Below are 26,879 nucleotides of genomic sequence, written 5' to 3'. Positions count from 1 at the left end.
ATTGTGGTGCTGAGTTCACATTACTGGGTTGTTGCTTTCAGTTTCTCGCGTTGAAGGCTGCAGGGGGGAGTTGTTAACACAATGATTTCTAACTACAGGGTTTTCCCTCGCTTGCATTGACAACTCCGTACTCATTTAATGTACTCCATGATTGTGCTCAGCAGAAATTGTCACAATAGTAGAATGTGCTCGACCTCAGGTGAAATTGTTTACATTAATGGACTGAAAAGGAATGAATAGATAAATAAACGTTCAGGAATGTGGCCACACAGAGACTGCAACACTAGTGTGATGTAATGAACTGGAAGAAAAAAAAAAAAAAAAAAAGGGAGAAATTCTTTTTGTCATAAAATTATTGACTGATCTTAGACTTATCTTGTTTGTGATTAACGCCTTATTTTATATTTTTATTTTTGTATGTGTTCTGAGTATTTCTAGGTTTAATTAATTAAGTGATTTAATTGATGTTTTTGATTAATTGTTTTTGATGATCTTCCTTGAGTATTTTAATTAGTAATTGCTTTGATTAATCTTGTTGTTTTACTTGCACATTTTGGGACTTGAAATTTAATGTGTCAGTAACGTCACTGTTACCAAGGAGTCGTGTGAAATATTGTTACATTATGTTATCCTTTAGCCTTATTGCACAGTATGAGTCATGGTATTTCAAGAAGTGTCTGTCTGCTAAATTTTGGTAAACCAAAATTTAATTCCTTAGGGGAAAGGAATGTTATGTAGAGAATTTTTCTGATAGCGTTATAAAAGTTATGTGAATGATTTTATGATTTATGGAAATCTTAATTTTTATTTGATTATGAATTATTTATTTTAAGGCTTTAATTTTGGGGAAAAACAGATGCTTCTGGAAATATTATTTAGTTTAAAAGAGTATTATTTATTTTCCTCTATTTGCAAATCTTGTACAAACTTTTATTCATTGTGAAAGAAGCAGGGAAAGGGAGGCAATTTTTGCCAAGTCATGATTTTGCGCGCTTTGTCCTTTAGAATGTTCGAGAAAGAATTTTCATTGTTAGTTGACCTTAAGAGAGGAAAGTACGTGACAGAAAGGTCAAAGGTTGCTACTTGTCTTTCAATGTAAGTCATTCAGGTTTTTGGCGATTGAGGGTCTGGTTGTTGGCTAAGTGAAGAAAGGCGCGCATGCGCGATCACCCTTATTTCCGCATTCTGGAGTTGAAAACGAAGATTTTGCCATAATTAAGGGGGCGATAAGTGAAGCCATAGTGGGAGCCCGTTTTGTGAAGGAGACGATGGAAATTCGAGTTGGATTCACACTTACTCTTGACTCACTCACTCTCGGACTGACTCGCTGATTTTCGGGCTTGCTGGACAAAATGTAATTACGAAGAGAGATGTTTTCCGGCGGGGAGCGGCAAATATGCTCCCCGGCCGCGTTTGGTTAAGAGGCGAGACACTCTCACTTCTGGGACTCACTTTTGGACTCGCGCACTTACTGGTTGGCTGGACTTGTGGATGTTACTCTTGAAAACAGGTTGAAAAGCGAGAGATGTAATTACGAAGAAAAATGTTTTCCCGGCGGGGAGCGGCAAATATGCTCCCCGGCCGCGTTTTGGTTAAGAGACTCTCTTACTGACTTACTTTTGACTGACTCGCTGATTTTTGGGCTGGCTGGACTAGTGAACGTTGCTCTTGAAAACTGGCTTGAAGGAGATAAATGTAATTGACTACGAGAGATGTTTTCCGGCGGGGAGCGGCAAATATGCTCCCCGGCCGCGTTTTGGGTTAAGAGGCGACTCTCTCTTGCTGACTGGCGGGTGGAACTTACTTGGGACGTTACTCGTGAAGCTTGCTCTTGGGATGAGTAAGAACAGGCGAGCCGTAATTGCCTAGAAAAAACGTTTCTGACCTGAAGCTGAAAACCCTCTTCCTTGCGGCGTGCTGGTAAAGAGGCGAAATTTGAACGAGTTACCTGCGTGTTGACATAGGACTTTCAGGACCAAGCGGATAGCCGTCCTGGGCAGCAGTGCTCCTGTTTCTGTTCTACAGTGGGAATTGGCGCCTACATTTTTAGAACCAGTGTCAAGATGAGCCCGGCCGACATCAACGCTTGATAAGATACGAGTCCTCCACTTCAAGATGTCCCCTCAAGATAAGTTTTATTTTTTTTTGGTGTGTTTGAACTTTAGGCAAGTTTTTCAAAAACGTCCTTAGCAGTAAAAACAACGTCGAATCTAAAATTTAACTCTCAGGCCTTAAATTGTTTCCCTTTCCTTTCTTTAAATTACCAGACAACCTTAAGTTTTTTTATGAATTTAAATGAAAAGACTCTCAGATGAGGTTAAGATTTTTCTTATTGTGATGTAATTGAATAAACTGATATTTAATCTGGAACCTCTTACAGTATGTTTTCTTTATATATTTAATATGAACTTTTCCTTTATATCTTGTATATGTTTTATGTTTTCGATCCTCTCACGGCGCGGTCCCGGGATGCATTTTTTTTTTCACAACGCAAAAATGCTGTACACGTTTCACTATACGATCACTAAAAGTTTGTTAGTTGTCAAATTCTTAAGAGTTTAGTTTTCCTCCCTAAAAGTAGAAACCTTTTCACGGCAAGTAGTTTCATATTTAACCTTAACATAGAGGAATTTCAGATATAACATGGTACCTTGAAGTAAAGCTATTTAACATTGGTGCCAGGCGTCTTTACCAGATAAGAATTTTTTTTTGGATTGAATTCTCACGTTAATCTATATAACATTAGTGCCGTGAAGTAAGATTCATAACATTATTTCCCGGCGTGAACTTAAGCAATTTAACAGTTTGAGATTTGGATGTGTGTCAGTATCAAAAGTTACATTATCTACAAAGTGCAGAAACATCTGTTATCTCGTAAAATCTATTTACTAGGCATCCTGAAAAAAGGTATTGAAATTGAATTTTTTTTTTTTTTTTGTTTCAATACATTTTAGTATCTCGTTCTGTACAACACTTTGTAAGATTAAAAATGTCAAAATTTCTTCTGTGACAGGTATCTAAGGTTTTCTACTCCTGGATTGTCGAAATCATGGAGAACTTTGCACTGTTCTTCATATCTGTTATTTTCCAAAATGATACTTGCTAATCGTCATTCACAAAATATTGTAAGAAACCAGAATTTATATTTACCTTTGGTTACCTTTATATTTACTTTTGGTGTTCCCAAAAATTTAAAGCGAGAGAGTGCACAGTCTACGGAATTATATACCATTTTAGTCCATACTCATCCAGGCAACAGTAGAGCTCCATCATCCTTATCGTCAGGTTTATCTGAACTTTCATACAAATCAGTTATTTCAAAATCGCTCTCAGATCCGTGTATACTAACATTCGAATACAAGTCGCTTTCTGACTCGCTTCACAATGTACGCAATATTACAAAAATATATTTTATTACAGAACAAAAACCTGAGTAGATGTAAAGTGACATAGTAGTGTAAACCTTAAACATTACAAAATATGTATTTGGCTAATAAAAGTTTAAAATAAACAAACTATCTCCCAACAACATTAAAAATAACTTGGTACAAAAAATAAAGAAAATTTTTTTCTGGGTATAAGGTTAGGTTACGTTATTTAATTACGGCAAAGCCTCAAGGGCATCTGCCTAACGGGAGAGATGCCTTCGTGGAGGACTTCCTAAGGGAAACTGGCTCGTATACACGTTACACATGGGGAAAACCACGAAAACACCCATGCAGCCAACCCATTTGCGGGATTCGAACCTCGGACCGAACTACCAGTGTTCAGCGACTTTACTGCTCGGCTGCTGGTGGGCCATTTTTGGGGTATAAGAAATCGATTGTTTTTAATCTTTTTGGTGTTTCCTCATTTCAACAGGCAAAGGTGAGAAGGAAGGTATTAAAAGGAAACTTTTTGAAATTTGTATTTGCTGATCAGATGTTGCCACAATAGATATATATTTCTATAAGGTGAGACTTCTTTATTCCTAAAGCTAAATAGGGTCAGCATATATACAGATTAACTAATCTTGCAATTTGTCTATTACCTGGCGCAAGAGATACACGCTAAATATCACACTTTTTAATTTCCTGAATTCATGAAAAAAATTAATTTTAAAGGAAATAAATGATTTGTTTCACTTTTGAAATTGTTTATAATTCAAATTTGTTGTGTTGTAGTCAAAACAAGCTAAGTTTGTGCACAGCTTAAACTTATTTTTCATTTACAAAGAAATGCTGAGCAGCCGTAGTGTTAGAAAATCAGCAAATGCCCTACAATTTGAAATTCGCCACATATGAATTTCAGTTCCCACTAACATTTTAGACCGGAAGAAAAAAGGGTACACAGATCATATACAACAAATGAATGTGCTAGCTTCAGATAGGGTTACCAGAGTTAAAACGATCATTGCTGGCATTTTACTTTACAGTGATTTAACTGTAACTGTATTCCAACCATTTTATCCTCATGGAGACATGTTTGGACATTACATAATTTTTTTTTCCCCATTTCAGTTTACATACAGGTTTTGAACTTTGATTAATTTTTAAAAAACTAAACTCCCTTTTGCCTTATATTCGGAAGTTTCGCAATGAAGATATAAGCACAGTAACTCAATACATCAGCTTAACATCCAAAAAATTATCAAGAATTGCCAAACATAAAAAGTATATCTCCAAGCTCTCGGTCAACCAGTTCATCCAAGAAAATAGCATATCTGCATCTAAATAACAGTATGGTGAAAGGCCCAAATCATTACCGAACCCCAGCATAAAAACAGTCTCAAAACTACAGAAGCATTTGAAATCACTACCAAGCCATGCTGCAGTATCTCAACATATATCTGGAATGACTGGATACAGCAATCCTGAGGACACCAATAAGAGACTTTGATGAAGAAGATAGTCATCTACAAAAAGCATCTGTTTAAACATGGTTCCAGCGTGTCAATATAGATTATTTTCTGTCATTTTTAACAAAGGTATGGTATACTGTGAATTATTGCCACAAAATCAGATACTTAATTTGCAAAAATACTGTTCCTAAATGAGTTTTAAAAACAGAAATTGAAGCAAAGCTGCTAGCTGATCATTGGTTGAGGTATTTCATCATGACAGTGCTCAGCCCTACATATTGATGAATGTCGGACAAAACTTAATTCTGTATAGCTGAGAACTTTTCGGGTTTCCATGCCTTCAAGTCACTTTAGAAGTCTCTGAATGGCCTGGAGTTCACTTGTTTGGAGACGGTCAAACAGTACTTCGATAACATTTTTATGAATAAACCCATTGACTTTAGAGAGATGACAAAAATGTTTATGTGATGCAATGAAATTTTCTTATGATTTTGTATTCTTCATTCGTATCTATCATCAAAGAACTGCAGAACTTTCCAAACCACCAGTAACAGCATTTTGATACATGTAGAAATAAAATTTTTGTATGTTCATCATTTCCTTATTTTTTAATCTATCATTTTTATATCTGGTGTATAACGTGCACTCGTAAATCATGATTTCATTTTCTTAATTAAAAGTGTGTGTTATATGCTGTAAAATATGGGAATTACCGCCATTCAGTAGGAATTCTAGTATTGTTTATTTTTGAAATGTCATACAGTGCAATAAGTATTCAAAAAAGTTCATAAACTACTGTAATAGATGTATTCAATATATCTATTGAAGTAAAGGATTCAGTCAAAGTATGTCTGTTTAATCTAAAATTTGGAATGAATAACGTGTAGAACTTCCCATATATAGTATAGTATAATAGGCTCCTTTATTATGATAATGTAATGCAACGATTTCAAATACAAATCTTTACATGCTGTGCAAGTAGCCAGAAAGAAATGCACCTTTTGCAAAGCTTTGGCAAACAATGAACTGATTATTACTTTCATTCTTTGTTAGTTATCTTCTATATGTGTTTGTAAATGTCTGTGAACATGAAAAGTTTCAAAGAGATCAGTATTTTATACGCATTAGTTTGAAACTTAATTATTCCTTAATTGACTTCATAAGAAATTACTCATTAAATCTCTATAAAAATTTAGTTTATAAAAATCACACAAACACATACTTTTTATCTATTTCATTATTACATAAAAGTGAATTGCAATACAGTCATAAGTCTTAAATCCGGACTCGTCGAGACTTCGGCGATTCCGGATTATAGACCATCAGTTTAAATCTGGTAAGATGGCATGCAGAAATTATAAAATTAAAAATATGAAACGGTAATTTATGAAATAAGGAGCAATTATGATCTAAAGGGTATCAAAATAAATAAATAAATTAAAAGAAAAAAAAAAAAAGGGGGGGGCTAAATATTTATTTGTTTACTTTATTAAACATTTCTTTCAATGCGCGCATGCGTACAGCATACGTTACACATAGTCGAAATTAGAAAATTGCAACCAGAAAACTATTTGATGTGTATTCATGATATTTATAATGCCGAGGAATTTGATTTAAATCATATCAAAGACGGAGTACATCGAGATGAAATACTACATTTAGTAAGGAATTATAAGCCGAATAAAATAAAAACATCTTCCCTGAAGATAAGGATAGTGCTGACAGATCAACTTCTAGTTCATTGCGACCGCAACGTCCCCCCCCCCCGGCAGAGCAGCCTGAAATTGATAAACAGATTTCGGAATGGTTAGAGAAACAAAGGATATGCCTTTATCCATTTTTTGCAGCAATTCCACTTTTTGTTTGATCGACATCGAAACATGCTTTCGTTTTGTAGATCCTTTGGCAGTTCCAGAATCGAAAATTCTTTTTGACATAATTGAAAGTTCAATTTTACTTTTATAAAATTGCTCTAACAGTCTGCAAAAAATAATAAGCCAGATCCAATTAGAAGATTAAGGAACAGCACAATCTGGAACATTAACTGAAATAGATAATTAGATAATTTTAGCTTAGCTTATACCGTCTGTTATACATTAAACATGCATGCATTATGCGCAAGCGTAAACGCATATGCGCATGTGTAAAGGTATTATGCACAAGCGTCAACACATTATGCGTTGTCGCATGCGCAGAAAGTATGCAGCTTTGAGGTCCGTATTATGGATGTCCGGAATGATTAAAGACTTTTGACTGTATAATGATTTTTATGACATAGAAATGAATTGCAAAATAATGTTTTTCACAAACATTGATCTTTTTAAATAAAAAAATTTATAAAAAAATTCTAAACAAACTTATCATACAGTTTGAACAATTGAAGTTATGATTTTACTCTCTGATAGAATAAAAATACAGTTAATTTTCTTTTCAAGATTCTGTATAATTCACTTAAATTTTAAACATAATCAAATTCTACACAAAGCACAGATGGACTATACCTTATATTTTATCATATTTTAAACACCTACATAGTAATTTTCACAGAAAAAAAAAAAAAAAAAAAAAAAAAATATCAATTAACCCACTGAAATTATTTAATTTAAAGAATGCTAATCTTAACTGTGTATTTCAAAACATCATAACTGAACAACATTCTTCATTTTTATGTATTGTAGCTCATGCATCAGTCTAGTATTTCACCATCTTCTAGATCTTCTTTTGTTGGATTAACAGCATGATTGTCTAATATTGCAGAACTAAGCTTATCTGTTTCTATGGAATTGCCTACGGCATTTTGTTCTAAAAGTGATTCTTCTTCCATGTCTTTTGAATCCATATCCATTTGTTCATCAAGCATCATTTCTCCAGACTCCTCCAATTGTTTAGTATTTTTATCACCTAAATAAGTAAAAATTTATATTTTATGTACTGCATTTGTTTTAATTGATGATCAACACCTCAAATTAAATATTCTCAGTATTTTGAACCAAATGTTGTAGCCTTTTTATATGACGCATATTCAAATAGCATCTTCCTTTTTAATAAAACAAGATACATTTACAAACAAGATTTAGCATGAAATTTGACACTAAGCAATTACCTTGCCCCCCCCCAAATTTTTTTGTGACCCAGTCAGCACTTGTACCACATGTACAATAACATGCTTCGCCCCCTTAATTTTTATTTGCTTGTCAATATGGAAGTCAATGATAATTATACATCTTTCAAGTTATCACTGTTATCTAAATGCTGACAGTCTAAGACTAGGAATTTGTTGTAAAAAGTGCTGAATGTTAACAATTTGTTCGCATCTGACATAGAAATGATAGACCAAAGTCTGATCAGCAAAGTGCATCCAAATATTGTCTCAAAACAAAAGATTGTTAGCATTTAACATCATTTTTTTTAAAATAAAAATTCTATACTCGGAGTGGCTAACAAGTCGATCATAGCTGAGAGAAGATTATTTCAACATGCAAAGGCAGCTTAGTCAAGACTCACAAAAACAATGAATCATGATGAAGAGCATGGAATTTTTTATTGCAAGTCATGAGATAACTTATAATATACTAAAACAATTTTAAACAAATTTTAGGATTTTGCAATTATGTGAAATCCTAACCATCCTAAATCATATCTATTGTCTAAATCTACATCATATCTATTGTCTAAAGACACGCATGTCACCATCTAATTTATAAAGCCAGTTGTTAGAATTGATTTGTTAAATTATTTGTACAGGACAATTGACTATTTTCTCCAGAAAAGTCACTAGCCTGGATTAGAGCTATGTCAAAAGAGTTGGTGATACTGAACGAGAGCTTTTAAGAAAAGCTCTCATTCAGTATCACCAACACAAAAAGTATTCCTACATATTTTTCCTAGGTAAAACATTCAGCAATTTCTTAGGTTAAAAGTTGGAAATTAGAATGATAAAAAGAAAAAAAGTTATGATCCGAGGATTGAAATTTCAAATCTTCTTGAAGATTTGTAGGATCTAAAATTCAGATATAAAATCCTTAAAAAATAAAATGTAACTGATAATTGTGTTCACATCTAAAGAATTAAATCAGTTGTTTAGTGCCAATTTGATCTCAGTGTGTTGAATAACTATATGGGAAAAAAACTAAACTATTTTTTGTGCAAAATCCTGAAAATTTTGACAGATTATTTTAAAAGAATTTGCTTTTTCAAATAGCATATGCACAAGCCAATTTCTCTCCATAAAGCTATCCTTCTCCTTATCCTTGTGTGCTTGGTCATATTCAAATAAACAAAAAAGCAATCAAACAAACCTTTCTCGAACAGCAATTTCTCTGTAGCATATGCTGTCCCATTTTACCTGGTTTCTTGTTTCTAGAAAACTACACATGAATTAAAAATTAAGAAAAATCACTGGACCTATTTTCCAAACTAATGCTTTATTCTTCACTCAGATGAAGAACCCTATTATGTTTTCATATTCATAAAGACCATTACGATCCATTCTTTTGATTTTAGTTTATTTCTGCTAACCTATCAACAGTTTAAAAATTTGGGATGGAAATCAGAAGGAATGCTTAGTTTCTATCTGGAAAACAAATCAGTCGCATCTTAAAATCTCAGGTATAAACTTTTCCGATTACAGAGCAGGAGAAATATAAAAATTCTTATTTTTATGTAACAACAATTAATTACAACAACAACAGGGGGAAAAAAGGAAATAAGAAAAGGGAGGAAGGAAAATGCAGAATTTACTTTAAATGCTTCTTTTACATGTGTTTCCTATTAAAAAAAAAAAAAAAAAAAAAAAAAAAAAATGTAAATATGTAACTGTGGCTTTTAGAAAAATCTACTAGCGGCTCTCAAAACTTTCTACATCCTAAATATGTAGTAGAATTTTCTTACTCAGGGTTCATAGCCACATTTTAGTTAAAAAAATAAGCACCTATAAGCACTTTTCAAGCACATTTTAAGGAAAAAACAAGCACCTGTCTAATTACATTATATACAACTGCATAACCTTAAAAGAAAAATTAGACTTGTAATTTAAAATATGAGCAATGCAATATTTATTAAGAGAATGAGCATTACCTCAACAATGGAAAACAATTAACTTTTTTTTTTTTAATTTTAAATGACAGTTCAATTTACAGAATTAGTTTACAATGAGAGGAAAAAAAAACTATGCAGAACTAAACTATATTACAAAATTTAATGATGATATTTCAGTTGAAAATAAAGAAAATAAATAATAATAAGCCATATTAATTGTATTCGTTTGGCACCTAATAATAAATACAATTTATTTTTGCACTCATATTAATATTTAAATAATTTAACTTAAATCAAAATTCTGAACATTTTCTAAATTTTCATTGCATAACAGTTTTCCCTTAACATATATCCCAAGCAAAGTAATTTAAGTAAAAAAGAGGCACATTTCTGAAATAAGAAGACGGGAAATTGTTTCATTCAGTCATCCTTTAACAGTAAAATCTTAACTAACCAGCATACTCGGAAATTCCCGAATTTTCCGGATAGTAACTGGAAAAAGAGGAGTGGGGGAGATTGCAGCCATTCTTTAGATTTAAATTTAGGCTAAATAAATGATTTTGACATTTCGATATGTGCATCATATAAAAACCAACAGAACTGAGAAATATTCCGCTTAGAAAGCACAGTAAAACTCTTTTAAGTGTTCATAAACAAATCTCAGACTGAACATCAAAATTAATTATCAATGCAAAATATCGCAAACGTTATTGCGCAATACGTGCGGCGTAATTCTTCCATATGTGATATTACGCAATTGGAATCAACACCTGTCGGTATTCGGAGAAAGAAGAACTAAATAAAGGAAAAGGAAGACTTACTAATCTGGGGTGTTTCTGATTCTAATTTTCAACAGACTGTATTAAATTTCCGGAATAGAATCAATATTCGCTTGGGTTGGGTAGACCGCAAAAACTTTTAGTCCTATTCAATCCAGATTGGACAGTGACAAAAAAAAAAAAAAAAAAAAAAAAAAAAAAAAAAAAGTCTGCTGCTTCAATACCAGAGATTTTGCGGAGAAACTCCCAACCTCCGTACTGTATAATGTATTGGCAAAGAAAATGAAATTATTTTGACTATTCGATTACTTTCCTTTTATTTAAGCCATTCCGAATATTATTCCTTAGAAAGCTAATCTGTGTAAAAACACACCCATTTTTGGAAGTTTATCTATACTTCAGCAGTTACTGCAATTATATTATTATAAATATTCATAAATATGCTCATAATATAAGCGTAAGAATCATAATAAACACGAATATGAACTGACCATGCGGAACGAGAATGCAAATTTATTAAAATCTTGATAGAAATTCAAACGTGTGTAGTATTTGGGTGGGACGAAAAGAATACCGAATGTACCGGAATTTTCTACGTTTTCGCAATTCTTTGCGAAACAGACGTGCACCTGTCTGTACTCTCGCGCGCACCATAGGTTACATTAATGCAGAGGAAGGGGGGAAAAGCAATTTTCGGGAGTATGATTCACCATCTGACGCTGCATATAAGGAAAAAAAGTTGTTTATTTAGTTTTGGCTTTGGTACGGGGGAAAAAATGCGCGTTCATTAAAAACAAAGGATTAAAAAAAAGCACTAAAAGCAAAAAATAAGCACTAAAAACAAAAAAATAAGGGCTTTAAAGAAAAAGTAAGCACCTATAAGGGCCTTTATATTTTATTTTCAAATATAAGGACTTATAAGCACTTGTAAGGACCGCTACGAACCCTGTTACTGTTATGAAGTTTGGCCACCCCTGTACATACAAATTACCATCATGCTGGCAAGAGGTCATAAGTAACGTCATAAAGTACATTGTACAATAAAAATTATTTAAGATATGAAAAATATATTAATTTCTTTCATTTCCCAAATACAGTACACTCCCGATTATCCGCAGAATTGGATGGCGTGGCAGCCGCGGATAACAAAAATTGTGGATAATCCGAAAAAAGCTAAAAACAGGTGTAGCAAAAGAGAAAGCAGTCATTCCAACTTTGAAAAATCATTTCATGTACAATAAAACGTAAAATAAACAGCAGGAAATGTTTAACTAACGCTAAATATTTTAGTATATCACTCAAAACTAACCTAAAATGCATTTTGTTAATGAAAACAGAAAAGTGCTTTGTACTTACGAGAGGCGTCAAGGAGACACAGGAAAATTAATACATATGTACCATTTTAATACTGTAATGTATTATGTAATTACAAAAGCATAACTGTAAAACTACACCTTTTTGAAGAAATCAGTCATTTGTGTTTGCTTCTTGCTTTGGAAGCATTTTCTCTTGATCCGAGATTGCATTTTTCGTAGCATAAGTTTCTAGCCAACTCTGCGTCATCTTGTTCTTCCAAATGGCTCAGCAGTCCGTCGACTTGTTGTAAAGCCACTTCGTGAGTCTTCCGCATCTGCATAGTGGGCTCTTCTTCACCTTCATTCTCGGTCTCTCCCCTTGTTTTCTTCACAATTTCATCATCAAGCATTTGAAGCCAAGTTCGTTGACGTCACACTCCAACCACTCATTAATGTTTTCAGCATCAACGTTCTCACTATATTGGTAAGAGTTGCTGTAGGCGTGTCTGCATCTTCATTCTCTTCTTCATAACTTAAAGGGGTTAGGTTGTTGTTGGCTTCAATATTAGGCATGAGTTTTCTCCATGATTTTATGAGGGTTGACGGTTTCACTGAGTCCCATGCAGATGCAATATCGTAGATGCTGTCCAAGATTGTGTAGTGTTTCCAAAACTCTTTCAGATCATAATCTTCTTCAATTTTGGTCATTAGCAGCTTGGCTCAGTATGTTCTCTTCATTTTTGCAATGACTCCTTGGTCCATGGGTTGGATTCGCGCAGTAACGTTTGGGGGGAGAAACTTTGCAAAAATTTGTCCATCAGAAGACTTTAGCATGCTTGTTGCTGGATGAGAAGGTGCGTTGTCGATCAATAGCACAGATTTTCCAGGCAGGTTTTTCGATTTAAGATGTTTGCACACTTGAAGAACAAAGATTTTTTTGAACCATTCTTGAAAAATGTTTCAGTTCATCGTACCTTTTTTTTGGTTAAAGTAATCAACGGGCAAATTTTCTATCCTTGTGCCTTTGAAAGATCTCGGTTTTTTTGACTTTCCAATAACAACAAGTCCAAGTCCACTGGTAGCATTACTGCAAGACATGATAGCGATCCTTTCCTTTGCTGCTTTTATGACCCGCCGCTTTACTTTCACTTTCAAATGCTAAAGTGCGAGAGGGAAGGCATTTCCAAAAAAGTCCCAATTCGTCGGTATTGTAAATTTGTTCAAAAGATAGCTCTTCTTTTAAAACAAATTTTTCAAATTGATGGTGGAAATCGTCGACTGCTTGTTGGTCACCACTAAGTTTCTCCCCATGAAGTCCAATTTCTCGAATTCCATGTCGCTGCTTAAAACGAGTCAACCAGCCAGAAGACGCATCAAAATTTCCTTTCAGGCCTAACAACTCAAAAAAGGTTTTTTGCTTTCACCGCAATGATAGGACCTTTTACAGGAGTACACTCTTTTCAAAGTTGAGCTAACCACTCTGTCAATGCCGTGTCTAGCTCATCAAAATTTTTATAGTTTTTCACGTTTTCATTGTGGAAGCTGTGTCCGACATTGATGCAAAGTTCACCAGTTTGTCTTTTTGCTTTAGAATGTCACGCACTGTTGTTTCCGCGATTCCGTAATCCAATTGCACCTGCTGCCTTTTAGCGTCGTTTGCTACTTTAGAAATTAATTCTTTTTTTTTTTTTTTTTTTTTTTTTTTTTTGCGCAATCGTCAACACAACCTTCTTTCATTTTCCTGACATTTTAAATCGGTAACGAAAAACACAAAACCAAAAAGCGCAAGCACTGAATACAATAAAAGATAAGAAATTAACTCCGACAGGTATGAAAACACTATCAGGCTTAAACTATCAATGACGAGTGGGAGGAAGTGGACGTGTCAGTAAGATTAAGACGAGAGAGTGCGGTGGAGCGGGCACTGCAAGGATGAGTAAGAAATCGCTTACTCATCAGAGGGGAAGGTTCCGAGAAGGCCTGGGATATTTTTGCAATAAATAAGCAAGATGTTAGCAAATTTAATGTTTCGCTCAGTTTTGTGAAAACTTTTATTATCTTTGCTTTACGCTTGTAAAAAAAAAAAAAAAAAAAAAAAAAAAAAAAAAAAAAAAAAACACGTTGTGCGGCAGGTGCGTATAATCGGGAGTCTACTGTAGACAGATTTTTCTTGTAGATCTTATGTATATTTTAATTATAAGCATGAATTAGAAAACATTCCAGAAAAAATAAATGACATTCTTCATTCAGAAAAATCTTTCAAGACAAAATAAATTTATTTCCTCCTTAAAAATATTTAAATTTATTTCCTATTCCTGCATCCTGCAGATCTTATTAGATGGATAGTGAGTTATTGTTACATCTTAAGTACACACGAAGTACTGAAGAAGATTCAGTTTAGTTTAAAATAAAAAGATAGGCTTTCTTTTTTATTTTAGACTAAACTGAACATAAAGGGAAAACTTATACTAGAGATAAAATCACCACTTGTGAATACACATTCAATGGAATAAGAAATAACCTGTCTCAAAGTATTTTACTGGTATACAATTCAAAACATAGCTTAGCATGAGTGCTAAAGGCAGGATATCAATTTTTAGCAGAGCTGGCAAAAATATACTAACAGCAAATGTGATTGCAGAAGCTTTCTCAATTAAAAGATTCAAAATCCTCAGACAAACTAAATACATTCAAAGTTAAATTGCAGTCTGGTGAGGATAAGGAAAGGAGAAGCTACAATAAAGATTAAAATCATAATACTAGTTTTCACTAACAGAAACAATAAATCATATTTTTTATGAAATCTATCATAGAGAGAAAACAATATCAAGACCATATGTCAATACATCATCTTCCCTTATTACCAAGGCAGGAATGGATGCATGTACTATCAAGTCATAATATGTTAATACTACAAAAACCCTTTTTTTTGGGGGGGGTAGTCAGTTACATTTATTTATATTTTCATTTAATTTTTTATACCTTTTCAGCAGGCAATGAAGAACTAAAATTTAATCCATTCTATGTACACTGTGTGTGGGGGGGGGGAAGAGACAGTTCTTTATTTCCCGTTTCACTGGGCCAACTGACAAAATTCAAACTGTGTTTTTCATATCTCAAAAGCTCGACTTAGAATATATATGAGATTTATATAAAGCATTGTTCCAACATAGGTATTTTGACCAAAATCGGACTTTTTCTGAAATAACATACCAATTTTTTTCTATATTTCGATTCTACGACTCAAATTATGCCAGATTGCCAAGTTTTGTAAAAATCACATGAGCAGTTTTTTTTTTTTTTTTTATTTTAAAAAATTAGTTCTCAAAATTTTAGCTCCTCCATGTTAATTGAATTTGGTAAATTTATTAATATCTCTTTTTTTAGTAAACTTTTTTTATTCTTCCTTTCACATTTCGAAATTTAGGTTCATTCCAAAAAAAAATTCCCCCTTTTTATGATTTATTTTTAAAATAATTTTATAAATTTTTTGAAAAAATTTTGAATTATAACCTATAAAATTTTTACCATCATCTTAAGTAGATGTATTTCTAAGCATACCTAGGAAAAAATTAGAGTTTTTTATTCAACATTTTCTAGAATATACATGAATTTACATATTGGTGCATTTTGAAATTTGACATTTATTACAAGCGATAAAAATGCCATGTAGTTTATGCACTTTGTTAAAATTATTTGAAAGTATGAAAGATGACTTTTTTCCCGTCCCTGTATAATGAATAAAAGAAAGGCAAACAGATTGCTATAAATTAAGAAGTTTCCCAAGTGAATTTAAATTTTTAAATTTCTCACCAAAAATTACAAAATTTAATATTCAGGGATAATTTGAATGTAGAATTAAAATATGGGACAAAATGGTATGTTATTTTAGAAAAAGTCTCATTTTGTGTAAAAATACCTACATTAGAACAATTCTGTATAAAAATCTAATATATATCCTAAGCCGTGCTTTCGAGACATGAAAAACACTCGTCAATTGGTCCAGTAGAATGGGAACTGTCCTCCTCTTTTTTGCGCAGTGTACTTCTTTAGTCACAACACCACATTTTTTAAAAATATTTTAAAAAACTTTTTTTCCTTATACGAAATACAATTCATCACTAAATACAGACCGTAATACTTATAACTAAATCAACAAATTTAGAATGGTATTTTTAAGACAATAATCATAATGATGAGCTACTATGAAATTCATAAAATGGCTAAGTACATACAAGGTGCCTAGGAAAGTCGCTTTAACTTGAAAATTCTTTCGAATAGACTCAAACCGCATAATAATCTCAATGACAGACAATAACATTAACTGCTAACACAATGTGACAGTTTGCTTTCGAGCTTTTTTTTTTTTTTTTTTTTGTGTGTGTGATGTTATTAAACTGTATCGAAATAAGTATGTATTTTTTACAATAAAAAGGTGCGTATTTCTTAATATCTATGGCTATTGCTTTCAAACATTTACACAAAATGGAGTGCATCTACTGTGTCTGCAGTCAATACAGGCGACAGTTTATCTTATCCGTGTGAACCAAACGTCATTTTATACTAATTAATTGATGCTGTAAAACTCTTTAATTGAAATTTTTGCTCTATCTCTTTTCGTTTTCGATTTGCAATGCCCATCTTCCAAATTTCGCCACTAGGGGCACTGTTGTATTTTGCATTAGGTTGGCGCAGTCACTTTACTATACCAATAACCTCACTTGCATAGCTGTACCTCTCTTCATTCGCAAGAATTTTCAGTTTAAAGAAACTTTTCTATGCATTCTGCATAAATGTACACGCACACCTACAAATACTTTCTAAGCTCCTGATAAATTTTTTAGTCCAGTTACTTCTAGAGATAGACATATTTCTAAAAGCTATAATTAAATTTTTCTATACAAACCAGCTAATTACAATTAATAAAATGCCTAAAAGACAACTTTTGTTTTATTTGTTACATATTTTACTTTATGAAATTTGGATAAGAGAATTCCCATATTATTTATTATCATTCTTTACACAAAACAGTCAGTCTTGATGTTTAGGTACTGCTCTCGATAGCCATTTTTCTTTTGCAGAAAGAATGCTTAAAATTATTGGAGTTAAATATTTAAAACAAAGTCTTTAGCAGTATGTCATGTAATTAACACACATATCTTAATTTTCTTTTATTTTTCAATATGGGAGTCTAGGAGCGTGCCTATGCAATATCCAAATATTCCCGAAATATCTATGTACAAAAGAGAACTTACACTTCCAAGATACAACGGCCACTTTATAGCGAAAAAAAAAAGCATGCTACTTGAATTATAATGATCTTGCACATTGCTTTTTGTAACATATTGTTTCCGTTTTTGATATTTCCCAACTCTAGCTTATACAATTTCTTTCACAAAAATTTAAAAATTAAGGCTGTTTCATTTTTTAATGATTATGATAGAAAGTTATAATATTTTACTTTCTACTATATTATGTATTAAAATTATTATTACCTTATTAAACATTTTACATCAGATTTAAAATTTACCTTTTGTAGTCTTTGGCTTTTTTTTCTTTTTCTTCCAAGAGGACTGTTTTTTTTTCCTGTTTTGATCATAAAACTTCTTTGCTTCAAAACTTGACATTTCACCTTCAAATATTTTGTTTAGCACTTCCTTGTCTATGCTTTTATCATTTTTAATCAGTTGAAAATAAACACCTCCTGGTGTTCTTCGACGAGTATTATTCTAAAAAAAAAAAAAAAAAAAGAACAACTTCAGTAGGGTATTTTAAAATTTGGAATACTGGAATGCCTTGTTCTGTGAAAAGGAATAATATGAATATGATAAAACTACTGCACTAAATATTAGTGGATTCATATAAAGAATAGTGTAATGCTCAGTGAATGATAAAATATTGCTTTTTAAATAACTTAAATCATTTTTTTAAAAAATTTTTAACTTCGAAAAGTATTATCAGTCTAAGGGTATATTGTGATGACGAAAACATTAATGAAATGGCACATACAGCACTAAAATATACCATTGTTCAAAAAATTAGGAACACACAAATTATTGTCAATAAAATCAAACCTACATAATAGATATAACTGAAGTTACAAATTAAGTTTTTGACAACACACATGACCATAGATGGCTGAATGACACAGGGTCATGTTCTAAGATGAGTCACACTTCTGTTTCTCCAAGGATAGTCACTGTGTATGAGTGTGGCGTCGATGTGGAGACCAGTCCAAATCGGCAACAATTGTGGAAAGCCCCACAGCGCAACAACGCTGTATCATAATTTGGGGAACGATTGCGTACGATTCCAGGTCACCTCTAGTTCGTATTCAGTGCACTATAATGGCCCAACTATACATTGATGATGTGCTGTGGCCAGTGACACTCCCCTACCTTCTGGGAGTGCCCAATGTCCTTTATCAGCAGGATAACGCATGATCACACACTGCTCGCATCAGCAAATGTGCTTTGGAAGGTATACAGATGCTTTCCTGGCCACCATTCTCTCTTGATCTCTCACCAATCGAACACATTTGGGATGTGATTGGACACCATTTGCAGACCCTGCCATTGCTGTGTTCAGAACATAAACTGTGGCAAATGGTTGACAGGGAATGAAGAGCTATTCCTCAGGACACCATCTATAGTCTCACTGCCTCTGTACCTAGATGTGTTGCTTCATGCATAGCTGTCCAAGGAGTTACCTTAGTGATTGCTCCATCCAGATCATTATAGACTCAGACGTTGTCGTGCAAGAGCTACAGAGTGTGTGTCCAAGGGAGATAGAAGCAGATTCCATCCTCAAGGAATTTAACGGTCTTCCTAACTGTAGCATGTTAGCCTATGCAGATGATTTCCTCATCATAGTCAATGGGAAATCCAAATTAGAAACCACTACACAGCTTTACTTGGATAAATTCAGTTCCTGTGTACTCTCCCACAAAATAACAATCTTAGCCACCAAGACACAGGCTACCATCATCAGAGCCAATAAACTCCTACAACGCAAGCCACCCATCAAGCTTCAAGGTACTCCAGTTAAAATCGTTCTGCAACTAAAATACCTTGGCCTTGTGATTGATCATAAACTTTCATGGCACCCGCACATCAGATATGTTAAAAAACAGAACTGGCTTTTTAAATAACCATATGAAATGAACTTCAGCGCCCTCTTGCAGAGTAGCCTCAAGATTGCTCGAAGACTGGTATCTCACTGTGACTCAGCACATCAGATTACATGGAGCAGGAATATGGGCAGATAATTTGAATATGCATGAACAATGCTTACTATAATCTCTGCAATGCCCACATCTTCTACAAATTAGCACGGGACACAGGACAACCTCCACGGTGGCATTACAAGTGCTTCTGTCCCTGGATCTAGTAGCAGAATGCGAGGTCAGCCCTTTCATGTGTTCTTCGACTATGACAGACTGATAAGTTATGGGGTACCACTTACCTGGATTATGAAAAAAAAACTTTTTGATTTCCCATAGCTTTACATGATCTGAACTCTAATATCGATATCAATCTTTTTCCCCATGCGATAATTAGCTGGTGATCTATACAGATGGATCTTGAACAGAGTGTGGAATTAGAATTTTACACAAAGGTAAAGCAAGTACAAACATGGAAAAAAGAGCTTGAATCATAATAATTCAGTGTTTCAAGCAGAATTAACAGCAATTAACAAGGCACTCAACCTGCCAAAAGAGTTCAACTCCAGAGTCACAATATATAGTGATTCACTCTCGAGTCTTAAGGCAATAGGAAGCATGCCTATTTGCCATTCAGTCAACTTTGACAAACAAAAGTCTCTGTTCAATGTTCCCCAGGCTTTATATCCAGTCCTGTGTTGGGTTCCTGCTTACACAGGCATTATAGGAAACAAACAAGTGGACACAATTGCTAAATTAGCAGCAACAGTTTAAATCTTCCTGAGCATTACCTGCTACTGCCGAACTCATATCTTAAAAAGATAACTTCTGAGCAACTGATTAACAAATGGCAAGATAGATGGCATACCTCCACAACAGCTAGGAGGATCTTTAAGTTTATTCCACAAGTTATCACAACCATGCTGTCCTATTCGTCGACACTGAAAACCTTCCTGTCGGGCCACGGCTCCTTCTTAAATTATTTACAACACTTTGGACTTACGGATAATGATATGTCCAAAGTGTATCATATCCATAAGATATGATACACTTTGGACTAATGCATAATACATTTAAGCATGCGCATATTCATTTACGCATGCATGTTGAATGTATAACGGATGGTATAAGCTAAGCTAAAATTGTCTATTTCAGTTAATGTTGCAGATTGTGTTGTTCCTTAATCTTCTAATTGGATCCGACTTATTATTTTTTGCAAACTGTTAGAGCAATTTTATAAAATTAACCTTGAACTTTCGATTATGCCAAAAAGAATTTCCGATTCTTGAGCTGCCAAAGGATCTACAAAGCAAAAGCATGTTTTGATGTCCTTTAAACAAAAAGTGGTATTGCTGCAAAAGATGGATAAAGACATGAAGAAAGTGACAGAGGGGTGATTTGTTTCTCTAAGCATTCTGATATATGTTTATCAATTTCATGCTGCTCTGCGGGAGGTCGCGGCTCGCAATGAACTGGAAGTTGATCTGTCAGCATTATCCTCATCTTCAGGGCAGATGTTTTTATTTTATTCAGCTTATAATTCCTTACTAAATGTAGTGTGTCATCTCGATGTACTCCGATATGATTTAACTCAATTTCCTCATCTACGTATTTGATGTGTATTTGTGATATTTATAATGACGAGGAAATTGAGTTAAATCATATCGGAGTACATCGAGATGAAACACTACATTTAGTAAGGAATTATAAGCCAAATAAAGTTTCTGGTTGCAATTTTCTAATTTCGACTATGCGTAATGTATGTTTTACGCATGTGCATTAAAAGAAATGTTTAATAAAGTAAACAAATAAATATTAAGTTTTTTTTTGTAAATTTTGATACCCTTTAGATCATAATTGCATTTTATTTCATAAATTACGGTTTAATATTTTTAATTTTATAATTTCTGCATGCCATCTTACCAGATTTAAACTGATGATCGATAATCCGGAATCGCTGAAGTCCCGACTAGTCCGGATTAAAGACTTTTGAGTGTATAAGTTATCTTTTTGTTCAGGAAGAAACACCATTAAACAATTTTATTATCTGATACACCTCAAACCTCTTATTCTGATTTTCAACCCCTTTAGCTTCCTAAGGGCTCCTTTTTAATTTTTGGATAAATTTTAGTTTGCATCTAAAATGGGCCTTAGAAATAATTTCCCTCCTTGCACCAACAGTGAAAATTTATTTTGGAAATAACCTGTTTGTGTATCCTAACCCAGAGGGCAAATTTCACCTGCCTTCTCTAGTCTTTCATCTGAAATTAACAAAGAATTAAAAAGAATTTCCCTAAAGAAAAAAAAACAATGCTTTCAAATCAGCAGTTTTTATGATTACACTGAGAGATGGACCTTAAGTGCATTTCCATTTTAGGTGAGCTTTCCCTTTGTGTGACCTTATCACACCATACAAAGGGAAGAAGGCATGACTCCCGAATGACAAATTAGTTGTCAATCACCTCTTTTCATTTTTCTTGCATTCTAGGATTTTGGAAAACACAAAGCACTGGACGTCTTTTGGAGGCTAATATGCCACAATTAACCCCTACACTTGTGTAAATTTTTTACCCCAGACAGTAATTTTGAAATAGATGAGTCTTTCTGTTGGGAAAAGGTGAAGTGCTGAAATAAAAATTTTAGCTATACAGAGATGAATGAAACTTGAGTAGAGCAAACAAAGAATAAAAAGAAACTAGTATACTTGTATTCAGTCCTAGCGCAGGGTCAGTAAACTCCCCATCCCTTCATGAATATAATATTGAATTCTAAACAACTTATAAATTAATCATAAAAAATTATTACATCATGAACTGTTATAATATAAAGAAATTCTGTCGGTGCTGCCATCTATTGGTGCGGGCGAAAGTATATATTATATACCGTTTTTAAAATCATATAAATAATCTATTAATTATCACTTCTGACTGAAATGAAGTAAATATATAAGATTTAGCATGTGTACGTCATATATTCAGCAAATTTGAATTTTTTCTACCAGTCCAATAAAATTTATCAATCTTCAAACATAATACATTGGAACGAGGTATATTAATTTCATAACTGCAAAATATTGAACATTCATAGCATGGTGCTGCCATTTAGAATCAAAAGAAAACTCTAGAAACTTATGATTATAGCTTTTGGCATTGAAAAATTAGCATTTTTTAGGAGGTTAAAAAATTGACAAACAACTGCTATATTTTATATATCAGTGCCCTTCAAAGGGTTAAAAAAACCTGCGGAAAGGTACTGAAAGGAGTGGACACTCCACTTATTAAAATATCAAAGTGCACATCGTAAAGGTAACACAAATTTGCAAATGACATTCACATTATTGCTAATAACCCCAACTGTATTGATACATGTAATATATTACATACAATTATAGGTAATGTAACAAACATTGTTTTAAAAGTATGCCTTAGATAACGTAGTGCAAATTAAGTTAATGTACTGCCTTAATTGTAATATGCAAATTGAATGTTATATAGTATTTGTTAATGCATTTACCTCTCAATGTAGCACAACGCCAAGTCATGGTAATGGCAAATGTCAAAGTACTATAATACAAATTGAATGTAAATTATGTGATTAAGTGAACTATGTCTTTGAAAGCCAGCTAATGCAAATGCTAATACAGTACAAAGTCCGTAATCCGGACCTCAAAGCCACAAAAATTTTTTTTGTTGTATGCTTTACGCATGCGCGTAAAGAATGCGCATACATTACACGCCCTATACTTCCATAGTCATAACACCTTGGTTCTTTACTCTTATTAGGTATAGCGTGTGCTTTACTTTGTGTGTTAGTACTTGAATAACCCTTATTCTTCATATCTAAAATGCAGATTTTCTCATAAATTTTTAATTTCACTTTGAATTTAGAAATAGTTTTACACCCATACAAAATAATTTTGTTACTACTCTGATCCAGTATCCCATTGATTACATAATCAAGAATTGATGAATCATCAACAGAACCACGACTGGCTATTTCATGCATGGCAATTAAATATTCAGAAAGGCATTCACCAGGTTTTAAGTGTCGTTTAAGTTCAGACACAGTCTAAATGAACCAAATTTTTTTCTACTTAGCACGATATAACTTGCGAAATCAGAACAACTTGGCTTAATGATTTGTTTCTCTAACCATTCCGAAATCTGTTTATCAATTTCACGCTGCTCTGCGGGGAGGGAAGGGGGTACGTCATGGCACGCAATAAACTGAAAGTTGATTTGTCAGAACTATCCTCAACTTCAGGGCAGATATTTTTATTTTATTCGGCTTATAATTCCTTACTAAATGTAGTATTTCATCTCGATGTATTCCGTCTTTCATATGATTTAAATCATTTTTTCGTCATTATAAATATCACGAATACACATCAAATAGTTTCCTGGTTGCAATTTTCTAATTTCGACTACGCGTAATGTATGCTTCACGCATGTGCACGTTGAAAGAAATGTTTACTAAAGTAAACAAATAAATATTAAGCTTTTTACTTTTGTAAAATTTAATAACCTTTAGATCATAATTGCTCTTTATTTCATAAATTATGGTTTCATATTTTTAATTGTATAATTTCTGCATGCCATCTTACCAGATTTAAATTGATGATCTATAATTCAGAAACACCCTAATCCGGAATCGCTGAATTCTGGATTACGGACTTTGTACTGGATTAGTATAAGCAAATACGATTTATATTACTATGTCTTCGTAAGCCATCCAATGCAAATGTTAATATTATTATAAGCAAATAATTCTGTAACAAACAAATGTATTTGTAACTTGCCGAACATTTGTCAAAAAGATGACAAAATATATTTAAAGCTATGACTTTATAAATCTTATTATGTCCCCAAAATGCTCGTTGAACTGCCAGCTCTGTGTGCTGCAGGTTTGTAGATTTTCTATTGATCAGGTTCATAATTCCGCTTGGAACATCCTTGGGTCGGAAGCCTAGTCAGTAGTGAGCTGATGTTGTTGTCGCTCTGTATTATGCATACCATTTCAAAATAAAGATAATTTATTTTTGTATATTTTTATTGTCATTGTCTTTATTAATATTGATTTTTATTGTATTTTCTTTATTCTCATTATTATATTATTTTATTTCCTTTTCATCATCATCTTTTCTGTTTTGTTGACAATACTGTTAGAATTTACATTTAATTTTTTCACAAATTCATAAAATTTACTCCAATCCATTATAAGTTTTCTATAAGATTATGGTGCCCTACTTAATGATGCATTAAAAAGAGTATGAAACAGCAATTTTCACTCAATATTCAATCCTTTCTGCAAATGTTATTTTTCGTCTGGCTAAAGACATAAGCACTGACCCATTTTCAAGCTAAGAAGTGCAATGGTTAGAGGAAAAGATGATGTGATGAACTTATTTCAGCCACTGGAACTGTGGCTAAACTTCCACGATGGTTAATAATATGAAAGGCAGGCTTGTTATCAATGAGCATAAGGATATGAATAGGGAGGACATGACAAATTTGGAAATTTTTTTTTCTGCAAATGTATGCAGGCATTACTATACAAGACTTTTAACATACCAACTCTTTATGTTCTAATTTAAGAAAATGATTTGTTTGTTCTACTAAAAAGAGGTGCTGAAAAGTAGGGAATTTACAACCTGTATTTCTATTTTACTACTTTTTACAATGTAATAAAAATGAAGCTGTAAATTACTAACAGCTATATTAGAAACATTTTAAAGTTTTTATTATATTATATAAATTTTCATGGAAAGTTACAAGCAGAAATGATTTTGAATAGGGACTCTTTATTCACTGGTACAGCAAAGATGCATCAAAAATTAAATTTCACTGTCTCAGACTTTAAAAAAGAAAGAATTTTTAGAAATGACGTACAGATTAAATTATTGTTGTTTCACATAATAATTATATCTGATATGATTTCGAACTACAGCTATAATTGAAATTAATTATCACTTTCAATAACATATTATTAAACACTGCACAGGGAGCTAGTTTTCTTTTTTTAAAAAAAAAAAAAGTAATAAGTTCAAACTTTCTTAATGAAACCAGCCAGTTTTACTTTTTGCCGCCTCATAGTTTATTTCGATTATGATTCCACAATACATAACAATCAGAGCACTCATAACTTGATAAGAAGTGAAACATACACGAAGAAACAAAATTAGATAAACTTAAGAAAATGCTTTTAAAAGGTTACAAAATAAACATTCTAGACAAAATACTTTGAAAGCTACAAGTAGTTAGAAAAATTACAAAAAATTCCCAACAGAATGAATAGTTACAATAAACTTCCAACAAAATATTAAATTACGTCTGCATCATTCAATCTTTGAGTTTCCATTTTAAAAGAACTATAAGCCCAAACACTGAAAGCTTACCTTGATCATCATCCCACCATTGTCCTCTATCTCTTCAGTCATTTTTAGCAATTTCATAGCTTTTTCTATGCCAAGAATTTTCACAACTCGAACTAAAGTGCAAAAATATAAAATTGTAAACATTTAAGGAAAACACAATAAGTATTTGCCACTGAAATGATGAAATTTACTTCTTAAATAAGAAACAAAATTTTAAAATAAATTAAATTCAGGCTTGGGCTATATTAACTATACAAAAATACTCTATGAATTTTGAAATACTCTTACATGGAATTCTTTTTGCTGAATAGAAAGTCTATTTTGGAAGCCAAATTTAATTGCTTAAATATCAACCTGCGAATGCTACCTCAAGCCATTCAATGCACCAATACTATTCCAGTCAATTTTAGACTTCATATAAAATTAAGAGTCAAAAGATCAGATAAAAAGATTTGGATCAGAGAAGCATGGATGTCAGTTTCATATCAAGATGACACACCATCCATCATCCAAACAGTATTCTGAAAGGCATTTCAGCCATGTCTCCAATCCATACACATGTAATGGCAACTACAATAAATCATGAAGATAGCCATCAAAGTAATTAAAACCAATTCTTCTTGCCTACCTGTTCATAAATTATGGATCTGGTGAAATTTCAGTAGTCTTTCTGTAGCATCACAGTCTTTCATATAACAGCCAAACGAGTTCATCTTTGAAACTCATGCTTTTCCATGAAAAATGCAACCAGTGCTAAAATAGAAGATTATTTGCTTTGTTTTGTTCAACAGATAATTTTATTTTTCAGCTACGGTGCTATCATTTCAACTGCAAATCTAGAACAGATATTCTGCTGTGGATGTTGGCTTATTTTCTATTGTTTGAAATTTAGCATTTCCATTGCTTTTTTCTTTGATACACACAGTTCCTCCCTTTCAAGTTGTTTTTCATCTTGTAGCATCTTATGCTATTATGATATTTGCATTAGTAATTTTTGAGAATTATATAAATTGTAATCATGGTATAATATTATACCCTTTGTTAATATATCACAAATGCTTGTTATATGCTAATCTGAGGTGTCCTGAAGAAGCTGTAACAGATTCACTCACAAGGTTGTCACTAGTTAATCATCATCTACTTAAATTTTAAAGGACAAATATTACTAAATGTATATATATACAATTAAACCAACAGCAGTATTAAATAGCAAATTTGCCAAGAATTTTAATTTATTATTGCATGCAGATGGGACATGATGCAAAATTTTGATTTACAGTTACAGAGGATAAAATATTAATGCAAGCAAACAAATATAAAATATAAATCATTTAAAAAAATACCTGTAAAAATATCTACCCTTCTAATATTGAATTAACAATACTTCTTTAAC

At 32.7% G+C, this 26,879-nt stretch overlaps 1 protein-coding gene across 2 annotated transcripts in view; it reads right to left on the bottom strand.

Moving 5' to 3' along the window:
• Positions 1–5,740: 5,740 nt before the first annotated feature.
• LOC118199074 (phosphorylated adapter RNA export protein-like) overlaps positions 5,741–26,879 on the bottom strand; it is a 43,801-nt gene continuing 22,662 nt past the window's right edge. For both annotated transcript variants that reach the window (XM_085825516.1, XM_035370864.2), the window contains 3 exons: positions 25,508–25,599; positions 17,482–17,680; positions 5,741–7,741 (listed from right to left, as the gene is read on the bottom strand). In XM_085825516.1, the coding sequence (XP_085681642.1) occupies positions 7,527–7,741; positions 17,482–17,680; positions 25,508–25,599 (506 nt within the window). In that variant the 3' untranslated portion in view covers positions 5,741–7,526. The remainder of the gene's footprint in view (positions 7,742–17,481; positions 17,681–25,507; positions 25,600–26,879) is intronic.

Source organism: Stegodyphus dumicola, chromosome 10, assembly GCF_044657685.1.
Source record: "Stegodyphus dumicola isolate Sdum_Otavi_A_Nest chromosome 10, ASM4465768v1".
Lineage (NCBI taxonomy): Eukaryota > Metazoa > Arthropoda > Arachnida > Araneae > Eresidae > Stegodyphus > Stegodyphus dumicola.
The sequence above is the reverse complement of the archived record's forward strand: the minus strand, read 5'-3'. Positions and strand labels throughout refer to the sequence as shown.